Source organism: Pholis gunnellus, assembly GCF_910591455.1.
Source record: "Pholis gunnellus genome assembly, chromosome: 13".
NCBI lineage: Eukaryota > Metazoa > Chordata > Actinopteri > Perciformes > Pholidae > Pholis > Pholis gunnellus.
Window position 1 is genome coordinate 16,024,879 of NC_136540.1, and position 11,598 is coordinate 16,036,476.

General features: G+C 41.7%; 2 protein-coding genes across 2 annotated transcripts; one reads left to right on the forward strand and one right to left on the reverse strand.

The window, feature by feature from the left end:
• Window positions 1-353: 353 nt before the first annotated feature.
• LOC306705572 (claudin-7-A-like) lies at window positions 354-4,582 on the forward strand. Its single transcript, XM_079172357.1, has 4 exons — window positions 354-840; window positions 2,920-3,084; window positions 3,170-3,254; window positions 3,590-4,582. Exons 1-4 carry the CDS (start codon window positions 618-620, stop codon window positions 3,738-3,740), a joined length of 624 nt encoding a protein of 207 aa, XP_079028483.1. The 5' UTR covers window positions 354-617; the 3' UTR covers window positions 3,741-4,582.
• A 1,610-nt stretch (window positions 4,583-6,192) lies between these two features.
• npm1a (nucleophosmin 1a) lies at window positions 6,193-11,211 on the reverse strand. Its single transcript, XM_079172111.1, has 11 exons — window positions 11,083-11,211; window positions 9,800-9,879; window positions 9,107-9,226; window positions 8,856-8,949; window positions 8,597-8,706; window positions 8,471-8,514; window positions 8,216-8,288; window positions 8,046-8,126; window positions 7,804-7,914; window positions 7,603-7,677; window positions 6,193-7,295 (listed from the first exon to the last, which is right to left on the reverse strand). Exons 1-11 carry the CDS (start codon window positions 11,129-11,131, stop codon window positions 7,245-7,247), a joined length of 888 nt encoding a protein of 295 aa, XP_079028237.1. The 5' UTR covers window positions 11,132-11,211; the 3' UTR covers window positions 6,193-7,244.
• Window positions 11,212-11,598: the final 387 nt, after the last annotated feature.

An 11,598-nucleotide genomic window follows, 5' to 3' on the forward strand; every position in this document is an offset into this window, starting at 1 on the left:
ACTAATAATAGTCTGTTAGTGTCCACTTTTATTTTGGTGATATCAAATAGTATGACATTTTAAAATATGCATTATTGTGAATTTAGCATTTGCAACAATAACATCAGATGAGTTTCTGTGTCATCATACTATAAATAGCACAAGCCAGATAATCACAACCCAAATATACATTCTTCCATGTGGTATCTGTGAGCGTGGGTCTGTTTCAGGAAACGCTTACGTCATGAAACTTCAGGTGTCTGCCGCTACGGCTGATGAGTCGAAACTACGTGCGCGTCCCCGCCCACCTGTGACAGAAACCGCCCCAAAATAAAAAGCTCGCTCCCGCGACTCCCTCCCCACTCAAGGTGCGGCAGAGTAACAGGTGCGTGACGAATCTCCGAGAGACTTTATAAATTGAAACGGCGCCGTCTTCTGCTAACGTCACTTCAGAAAGCTGAGGAATAGGTAGAAACAGATCGTAACGGAAGAGTTAACTTTGTCAGAAACAAAGCAGACTTCGCTAAACACCGTCGGTTTGTAGAGGAGTGGGGGATTTGAACCTTTCGCAGCAGGTGGACGTCGTCTTTTGTTGATTCGCCGTTAAGTCGAAGAAGTAGTGAAAAGAAGAAAAAAAAATGGCCAACTCGGGTCTACAGATTTTGGGTTTCGCCCTTGCCCTTATCGGCTTAATTGGACTGATAATTGGCACAATTCTGCCCCAGTGGAAGATGTCCTCTTACGCCGGGGACAACATCATCACGGCGATAGCCATGTACGAAGGACTGTGGATGTCATGCGCCTTCCAGAGCACAGGCCAAATCCAGTGCAAAGTGTACGACTCAATCCTGCAGCTCAGCGGTAAGTCACCCGCTTACTGGATTCAAATTCAATGTCCAAGTTTTTTTTTCTCATATTATAGGTAGGCCTGTTGGCTTGAAAGCCCTTGAAGAGCTGTTAAATCTGCCTTTGAGCAGAAAGCTTTTTTTTCCTGCTAAAAAGTACCTTTATAAAAAAAAAGATTAATTTATCATTCGAAGCTTATCTTGGTGTTGTTGTTGTACTGACCGTTTAATACACGAAAGCGGTAATTAACGTGCACCAGGAAATGATGTAAAACCGACATGCACCTGTTGGAATAGAAGCTTCTTCTTTTTTTTTTTCTCTCAGCCATTTTCTGCCTTGAGCCTGAGGTTTTACGACTCTAAACGGTTAACAGATTCCTGTGGCTTAGGCAAACCGGTTTGGTCACTTATTAACTGAACTTTTATTCACTCCGAATGGTCTATTTGTGCAAACCTCACCATGAGGCCTCACCTGCACTGCGCAATACAGGCCACATGCTTCATTCTTTTACATTATTTCCACTTGATGGGCTGTGTGCAGCACTTCTACACCTAGGCAATGCTTATCCTGCAGGCCATTGTCCTCCTCCTCCTCCATGTGTGGAACCCCCTATAGTGTAGTGTAGGCCTTGCATTACGCAGCACAGCCACCGGTTAAACACCTGTATGAGCCACTGTTTAGTCAACAGGTCTGCATACCAGCCCTCACAAACAGCGGCTTTGTCTTTGGCCCACAGGGGCATCGAACTAACACACAGCCAGTCTTTAGCTGCGTGTTGGTGCCCAACAACTTTTGAGTCTTCCCTTCAGTCATGTACATAATCTGAAAAGATAAATACAGCATTTAGTTTGTTTGAGCACCAACACTTGCATAAGAATACAAAAGGCCACGCTTCCGGGCTGTGGTATGTGACTGGCAGTGTTGGCGCTTCAGAGAAACAAAATTAAAAGGGAACCGGTTATTCATTGGTAATCATGAAGGCCATCAGTAAAAGATAAACGGCTAAAGCGAGAAGTTGTAACAATGTTCCTTCTTAAAGCCCCCCCCCCCCCCCAAATGTCCATGTGCTGCATCTGTCTCTATGACTGTTTTGTTAAAGCACTAAATAGGTCATTGGCGACATGTAAGGTGGATTCGTCATTGTACATGTTTAAATTTCAACTAGTTGACAGATTGCCCTCAGGCGTAAATGGCCTGAATGTTACAGGTAAACGGTGTGTACAGTTTTGTGTATCTGCCCCTCCCTGTGTGTTGATCAACGGATTCACTGAAACGCACTCGCATCTGTATCTTGCTCGAGAGTTAGCGAGACGTTCACCAACTGGTTGTACAGTGTATGTTGGCATTTTATTTATTCTTTTATTTTGCTTATCAAAACATTTGATTAAAATATCTGCAGCACAATGTTTCTTATCGCCTCGTCAAACATGAACACAAACCAACTTTGATAAACATTGTGTGCTTACAGCTGCGGTGGTTAGATATGAAGCAAGTGAACAAATAAGCCATATTCAGAAAATACCCGCTCAAATCCCACTGACACGAACCTGACTTTTAGAAACAATTGATATCAAAACAGGGGGAAAAGTGATCACTAGATTGAGTCTTTAGTTTAAGCCACATAGGGCATTCCTCACATTCTAGAGAGGGTCCTTTTTTTGGGGGGGGGGGGAGATTGTCGGTTGAAGCTGCAAAATGTCCACCTGCTGAATAGCAGGCTGCGACTACCTGAAATTGGGGAGTGTCTTCCTTATAATGAAACCTGAAACCTGGTTAGACCTGTTTCTGACTTGCACGCATACAAGCCCACATCCCCCCCCCCTTTGTAGTTTCTTCAGGCTTCCGGTTAGAGCCAGTTTTTGCAGTTCGTTGTTATAGGGAGCGGCAATGAGACAGAGGTCGCTCTGTTGTAACACATAAAAGGCTTTTAATCACCACAAGTCACTGCAGAAATTAATTTGAAACTGCCGTTTGTTGTTTCACTCTCGTACAGCTCAGGTCTTGCCACACCCATGACCCTGTGTAGCGACTATTGAGCGTTGAATACACAATAACTGCTCGATTAACCCCATCATGTCCTCTTTTTTTTTCCAGGCCCCCTCCAGGCAACTCGCGCCCTCATGATCGTGAGTATCATCGTAGTGGTGGTCGGCTTGGCCGCAGCCTGCATGGGAATGAAGTGCACCAACTGTGGAGGAGATGACAAAGTGCGCAAATCCCGCATTGCCATGGCTGCTGGCATCATTGTCCTGCTTGGATGTAAGAAGCCATTTTATCTTTTTATTTATTTCTTGTCCATTGACTCTTGACAGTTTAAATGAGGTTCTCCTTTACGTTCCCACAGCTTTGTGTGCCATTGTCGCCTGCTCCTGGTATGCTCACGATATCATCCAAGCCTTCTACAACCCTTTCACCCCCGTCAATACCAAGTAAGTTCATTCGAATTTCAGCTGAAAGCCTTTATGCCCCGATTTTGTCTTTTGCAGAGGCACTCGTGAGAATGAAAACGTAGAAATATTGATGTGTAATTTCCCATGTGGTGGATTTAGTTTTCTACATGTTCAATGTCCCCAAACATGTTAGACCTGCTTGTTTATTTGGGCTGTAAGCTCTCCCTCCTGCCCCTTCTACACTCACACATTTGCATGTGTCCAGCCACGCCTCTCGTGCTGAATGTATTGGGCGAGTTTGTTTTGTATCAGTCTTGAGCTCTGCTGGCATCAGTTAACCCTTCTTTGACTAACTCAAACTTCTCTCCCTGAAGGTACGAGTTTGGTTCTGCCATCTTCATTGCCTGGGCTGGATCGTTCCTGGCTGTAGTGGGAGGCGGCATGCTGGCAGCATCCTGCCCAAGAGAAAAGTCCACACCTAAGTACCCCATCTCCAGACCCCCCAGCAGCAAGGAATACGTTTGAGTCGTTCGAGAATGAAGGAACACTTTGACATTCGTGCTAGTCCAATTTAGATATTGAAACGTTGAACAGATGTATCCCAGGAGCTGATCAGTATCTTTTTTTTTTAACATTTTATTTTATATTTTCTTCAGGGCTTCCCTGTGATGTTACTGTAATATTTTAACAAACGCATTAAAGTTTTTAATAATGGCTGTTTACTTCTTAAAAAGCTGATCGGCCTTGCCCTGTCCGGAGCTACAGTTAGGGCTTGATTCGTACTCCGTGTAGTAAGCTATCCACTTAGTTGACACCTGTAAAGCACTAAGTTAAAATTAAGGTGATGCAGACCTGATATTATGCAACTTATCGTATGCTACAATGTACAGCGTTTAGAATGTACAGGGTTTTGGGGGAAAATGTTTTGAATGCACTGACTACAAATCTGATGTGGCAATAGAAAACTCTTACACCATTAATGACCGTCGACCGAACACACAGTAGTTCATCATTTTAGCACCTGAGCAGCAACTTGCCCCCATTATTTCCATTTATTTATACGAAAACTACAAATCCCTCATCACCACTGTAGTCCATTTAGATTCAATCAAGTGCCAGAGTGAAATTGTAACTATATAAAATAAAGAATACTGATTACTTTTACTCAACTTGCCAATGTTTTTGCTGACATACAGCATGACAGATGTGAGCTATCCATTTGTTACTGTTCGTGTGAATGTGCCCGGCTTATTGCTAATGTTTTTTTTAAGTCACAAGCTGTTGCCACACTCTGAATTCCTTTTTTTTTAAACTCTTAAAATTGTGATGTCGTGTGTGTTGTACATAAAATAAAAATGAAAAATTTACAGTTTCCATCCTGGTGAAATGCCTTCACGAAAATGAATAACTAACACGCATACATGGAAGTACTTTGCTATTTAAACGGCTTAAATATCTACGTTTCAGAGTAAAAGTTTGAAAAAGTGCCGAACAAATGGAGGCTCTATGCACCAATAATACAATATGAAAAGGACGTGCATGCTGTGAGGTAGTGTTAGTAAACCGGTGCATCATGAAACAGCTGACGCATGCAGCAGCATATTGCCATTTAGAAATGTTGGTGAGTAAACAGACTCGGGTTTCAGTTGATCCTCCTACAGAGGCAGGAACCTGAACTCATCAGAGCCACACTTTACTCTGCCCGGAAGCCATCTTGCTCTGGTTTGATGGGTACACAGCCTCATAATGGCCAACAAAATGAAAGATGCTTTGGTTCTCTTGCCACCTGGTGGTGTGTAGAGGTAACTAAATTGAGTTGGTGGGGGTAGGTGCTATATATGCACTACACGGGTGGATGAAATTACTTTACATTAAAATGTATATTTTCAAGGCTCAGTAAATGTGTTTAGGCTGGCTCAGACCTGCTTTTTGTTTTTAATTAATTTTCACCTGAATCCTCCTTATTCCTCATCTTTTTACATCTCACATGACTTCAGTCATTGCTGTGATTTATTAGACCCAGCAGAGTCTTGCTCTAGTTCTCCTTTTCCTTCTCATCATTCTTACCTCCCCTCAGGCGAGATCCAGAAAGCAATGATGGTTTCACTCTTAAGTGACCAAACCATCTGACCCCTGTCTGCCTCTGCCCTATAAACACAATACAACCACAGCAGAGAACTCTAGTGGTTTAACTCCATTACCGTACTATTATACATCTACGCTGTGCTTTGAGGGAAGAAAGTCCTGCAGAGTAAATCCAGGACATAACAGTCACTGACTAATTAATACTGTGCATCACCCTTTTATCACACACAGTAAATGATGCACCGCTCTATGGAAGTGATCATTTATTGGATCATTAAATGTAAAAATGAGCAGAAATGGCTTAATGGTGTTGAACTAGCCTTCTCAGTGTCTTTGAACTGTTGTCACAGTCACACACACGATTGGAGTCCTATGCAGCGGACTTGTTTTCTTGTGATAAAGCCGCACTGAGCATTTTTTTAAATGTAAATTACATCCAAAGAATGACTGAAGTAACATAAGGAGCAATAACTACATAAAACATATTCATAGGGGTGAAGTTGGGCTCAATTGCAAGCCAACACATTTACTGGGAGTAACAGATTCATAATTTTAAGGAGAAATCCAAGTTAAAAATATATATTTTCTCCTTTTTTGTCCGGTATCAGCGTAAACGTGCACTTTTTTTTTTAAACTGTCAACTCTTAACTAAAACCTCTGCCTACATGAGAAAGTCAAACCGTTTGGGAGAACTTTGGGAAAGACGTCTGTTCCGTAACTAAAGCATTCAAAAGATACCGTGGACCCTACGTGGGACGTCCAAAGAAACAAAGAATTTTCCGTGCATGAAACTTTAATCAAGCATATAGTTGCACACGCAAATCAAATACCTGCATTCATCTTCAAAATAGGTCAAATGCTGAGTCCCGTGGAGGAGAAATAGTACAAAGGAAACTCTTAAACAGTATTTTATTTAGTGAATCAATCTCGGTACAGTCCATTCAAACCCACAGCATCTGTTAACTCATACGAACGCTTGATTCTTGAGAACATGGAATGATCTTCTGCTCCAACGGGCCGCATCCATCTACATTTTAAATATTTCTCCAACTGATCACATGAGCACAGAAGTTGAGGCCTCGTCAAACTTGAGTACAGGTGGACAACTTAAGAACATAACATCTGGACATCCTTGTTTGTAAAAAGGTTAAGCAACTAAAAAAAAAAGAACTAACCTGCAAATTCCTTCACGCATTCAGTAAGTCACAAAGTACCTAACCGTCAGCCTATTGGCTAGAAGTCATGGCAATGCAAAGAACCGAAACAGAGCGATCACACGCTGAAATGTGCGAGACGCTGTCCTCAAAGGGTTAACGCAGCTTGCTGCTCTATACCTCATGTTTGATTACCTACGGACGGACGAATACATTATGTTACGTGGACAATTTGTAGTCGTGGGATCTTGACCTCAGGAATCTCTCAATCGCATTCACATTCAAAACATTTCAAAAAGTGCAATTATTTAAGTTCATGGTGGACAACACTAGAAAAATGAATACTGCCCAATCAGTATCACCAGTATGACCATCACTGCTGATGTCAGCCAAAAAGTTCTGCTTAAAATGCGGTCGCCATGTTTCTGTATTTGCGTCGTTAATAGTTCTGTGTGTTTGTATAGAGGCCGAATTAACCGTTTACTATATATTAAAAAAACAAATGGACATGTTCTCCATACTCGGGTGCCAACAATCTAGCGAGAATTTTATTTACACATTTACAAAAAGATGCAAATCTGTAAGCTGGTTCATTCAGCAAACCCAATGGTTGGTCTTCCACAGTGAGAGGGTGGTGAGGAGGAAAGACTACGCCTCCTCACCCTCTAGCCTCTGGACCAGACGTAGAATTATTGACTAGTGTGAGGCACCGAGTTTGCTTTCAGAGGGTTTGAGGGGTGCTATGGGTAGAAACAAGTCATAAAAAGAGATAATACAATTACAGAGACAGTTATTTAACATCCTTCATGGCCTGCCTCCACTTCCACAGCTCCGAAACGATCTGGAGAAAAACAAAACAGAACTGTTGGAAACGCATGTGGCAGACATTTAAAATGGCTACTAAGAAAGACAGAATAGATGAGCTTTTCTGATCTGCTCCTGTACATATGCAAACAATCTACTGTATTGATTTTAACAGAACTGTAGGATCCAAAATAGATAGAAAAGCAACAAAGACTGGGCCGGTTTTATCCAAAACCACAAACCAAACTTCCAATATGAACAAAAGTTTGTTTTATCTCAAGGCTAAGATACATTATTCATATAAGACCGCTGGTTCAGATTTGTATGATAAATGTCGGCTGTACCTTGGAGTCAGAGACGTTGTGACCGTTCTTCACAAAGTTCTCAAACTTGGGCTGGACTTTGGGTAATGTTACTCCCTGTAAAATGGAAAGAATTACAACAAATGAGCCAATGTAAACACCTGCCGTCACATATCACTCTTTCAGGTAATAATAAAACAAGCATGGCGATAGAACAATACACCGACGCATCGGGACACCGACCTTAGTCATCGACTCTGTGATCTTGGCTTTAAGCTCAGGAAGCGTTAGAGCCACTTTGGGAGTTGTGGGGACCTTAGGTGACCTTTCACCTTTACCTTTAGGGGTCTTGTCCTGTAAAGAACATCACATTAAGATATTCAGAGAGAGAAGACTTTGTCTCACCATTTGGAGATGTTTCATTGGATAAAGTCTGGAATATACTGTCTACAGCCAATGGTTCCTTTATGAAGTCTAACAGTTACCTGCTTCTTGGACGGAGTGTTGGGATTCGGGCTCTTGCCATTCTGAGCTGGGGCTTGTTTTTTGGCAGGCGTGGCCTTGGCCTGTAACAAAGAGATGCTGGTAAGAAAAACAAACCGCACATTCGTTCAGCTGGAAATGAAATGACAACTGTGTGAAAATCGGCGCTTGCCTTAACAGGTGACTCTTCCTCCTCACTCTCCTCGTCGTCATCCTCCTCGTCGTCGTCGTCATCATCATCATCCCTAAACAAAACAAAAGACTCTTTAAAAACAAACACTATGCCATGACGATCTTCAAATGCAATGCGAATGGTTCAGTCTTTCACCAAAAACATATACAGAGTTTAGATTTTAGTGTTTAACGTTTGGACCCCGCTGAGTCTGAAACTCAATTACTGAAAATGTGTGTGTGAAGCATCACTCACTCGTCATCCCCCTCGTCATCATCCACCTCCATTTTTATCTTTTTCTGTAAAGGAAGTAAAAAGTGGGTTACAGCCAATTATATTTTGACAAATTTGAGACTAAAGTAGTGATGATGTAAAACAAACCTGAGACTTGTGGGCAGGGGAGGAAGCGGGTCTTTTCTTTGATGTTGGGCAACATTCCTCCTCCTCTTCATCCTCATCTTCTTCTTCAAAGGACTGATCGGCATCCATCACTTTAAAAAGGAAATAATCAGACGAAATTTAAACACCAAGGTCAAAACCAAATGGATATTCAGTGCTATGTAAAACGTACTCATGATCAAATAAAATAAAACACGCCGACCAGGCAAAACATCTGCATACTCTGGTGACAAATACTCACTGACTAGGTGTTGTCCACTGATGTGGATTGGACCAGCACCGGCCTTCAGACGGAAAACTGCCGGGGGTGTGATGGTGAAACCACCGAGACACACCTGCAACAAACAACGTAAATCAGTTTCTGATCCGGTGTTTGTGACGAGTAGTATCATTCGACCACCATGGTGTTAAACGTGTGTGCGCGGCTGAAGGGGACACAAGCTTTAAACACACAATGAGAAGAAGCGGTTACTGACTGAGAAGTGTACTTACACTTGGCAGGGTCGAGGGCTTCAGCGAGACCAGCACAGCTTTGATTTTCTGACCCTCTGCGTCTTGTCCTTCCACCTCCACCATGTGAAGCTCATCTTTCGTAGCGGGGTCCACGCAGGCCTGGAGGGGGAGAGGCAGCACTGAGCTGTAATTCTGCGTCAACTTTCATACCCGACCCGTCTAGCTCTGGACAAACTGTACGAACTCTGTCGCAAAGCAATACGGTGACAGACGGGAACCACTCACGTCCTGTTCTGATGAGCACTGCTAATGAAGAGGTTTGTACCCCAAAACTACAGTAGAGAAATAACTAAGCAGTGACTTTAGTAAAGGCTCACAGACGTTATCAGTAACATTTCTATTAGCTTGAGTCATATTCAGCTTATTGTGCCACATTCAGGAATCTTCCACTCCATAACTTTAATTAAGTAAAGAACTCAGTTTATTGAATCAAATGTCAATCTCTGCATAGTGGATACAAAGGCAATGTAATACGAGGACATTTTTGACCGATGAACAAACTGTTTAATATATATAAATTATTTAAAAAAGGCATAATCCATACAGAGCGGTTAACAAATTCAAAAAGGTTTATACAGGTAGCTAAAAGTGGTGGTCAACAGAGGAATTTCTGACAAGTTATGAGAATTTTTATTATATTTTTAAACTTTTATTAGATCTTCTGGTTCTTACCATCCGTAGATCCAGCTGATGCTCAAAGTCATCATCCTCTGGATTGAACACGACCTCCTTCCCCGCCTCCAGCACGCACCCTGATGAAAAGACAAGAGAGGAAAACAATTTAAACGACGTACTCCAACAACAATAATTTTATTATTTGACATATTAGTAATTTGCTTTTAAAAAAAAAGAACATGTATATATATATTGTGGGAAGTGACCTCATTGCCGGGAGCAAGGTGCTATACTTTCAATGTACACAAGGGGGAGCCACACAGACTACTGATCAGCATGTTTCCACATGGTGTTGGCACAGAGGATCCGCTCAGTTAGGAGATAGAACTATTAAATCATTTTAGAATAATTTCATGAAAACTAAGTTGTTCAAATTAACTAATGCGTGTCTTATGCTTCGTAACAAACAAGAGGGTGGACCGTTGGCACAAAGGCAGATTATTTTACTATACTTCCTAAAATAGTTAATATAGATTTTCAATAAATAATATAGACATCTATGCGGGAGAAGTGGTGAATTAACCAATTTCTTATGTCCTGTCTGGACCATTTTCCTGCACTTTAAATATCTCTCAATGTCCAGATATAGTTTCCATCCCACGATGAGCCCTCGAAAGGTTAAACGAGGTGACGGGGCGGAGAGATGCAGATCATCCAGAGAAAATACTTTCAATATTTTTATATTCAGTCACAATGACATTATCTCATGGTAGAAAACCCCATTATGAAACGTTTGCTTAGATAGCGCCAAACAAACGAAGTGACCGAAATACAAAGAGGTCTACTTTATTCCGCAGCGTCCGCGTGTGTTTGAAACCACGTTGAGATGGCTCTTCCTCACGAGCTAAAATCTCTCGTGTTAAAAAATCAAACTCTCGGTGTTAAGTTGACAAAAACAACATGTGTAAATAACTTACACCGCTGTTCCAACGTTTAGAGGACGGATAAATACTGAAATATTAACATTGTTAACAAAACATGGGCGCCGCCATGTTGACAGTCAAACACGTGTACCGCTATCACGTAGGACTGAAGTGAAGCCGCGCTTTTTACAAGACTCGTTCAACCTCGTGCTACAATATTGGAATGATTAACAACGTAAAACGTTACACATTAAGGGTTTTACGGTGACAACAGTAACATTGCCTAAAAATGATAAGAGGACCAAACAGAGACAATAACGCATTTCATCGGTTTCTCGTATGAGCACACATGGAGACACGTCGCATTCATGTTTAACACCGTGAAACCACACACGACATGCAGAAGTTGTCTCTTACCGTAAAGAAACGTCTGTGGAGTCATTGATTCCTCTTCTACCCCGTTCATTGTTCTTTTGGTTTAAAAAGGCTGACGACTTGCTTGTGTGCGGTGGTACAACTACTGCTAGCAAAGCGCCTCTGCTGGTAACCAACGTGTTACTCCGCCTCCTTTCTTCTTCTCTGGTTTAGGCAGAAAGAAAGAAATCAAACAAGACACGAAGAAAAGAAACAGCGCCACCAAGTGTAACACAATGAACACTGCACACTGAAAATCATGATAGATAGATAGATAGATAGATAGATAGATAGATAGATAGATAGATAGATAGATAGATAGATAGATAGATAGATAGATAGATAGATAGATAGATAGATAGATAGATAGATAGATAGATAGATAGATAGATAGATGTCACTATATTCTGTGTGGGTCGGAGTCTTCCAAAGACAAAAATATGCACTTCCCTAACTACAATTGTACAGCACCACATCCGTGACAGTGCCGTATAATAAAGGTGGGGTGCTTCATGTTCA

Excerpts from the sequence above, each read along its gene's own strand:
- LOC306705572 (XM_079172357.1), top strand. The coding sequence starts at position 618 with ATGGCCAACTCGGGTCTACAGATTTTGGGTTTCGCCCTTGCCCTTATC. Across the intron at positions 841-2,919 it reads CTCAATCCTGCAGCTCAGCG|GCCCCCTCCAGGCAACTCGC; the intron begins GTAAGTCACCCG and ends TTTTTTTTCCAG. Across the intron at positions 3,255-3,589 it reads TTCACCCCCGTCAATACCAA|GTACGAGTTTGGTTCTGCCA; the intron begins GTAAGTTCATTC and ends CTCTCCCTGAAG.
- npm1a (XM_079172111.1), bottom strand. The coding sequence starts at position 11,131 with ATGAACGGGGTAGAAGAGGAATCAATGACTCCACAGACGTTTCTTTAC. Across the intron at positions 8,950-9,106 it reads AGCCCTCGACCCTGCCAAGT|GTGTGTCTCGGTGGTTTCAC; the intron begins GTAAGTACACTT and ends TGTTTGTTGCAG. Across the intron at positions 8,707-8,855 it reads CAGTGGACAACACCTAGTCA|TGATGGATGCCGATCAGTCC; the intron begins GTGAGTATTTGT and ends TCCTTTTTAAAG.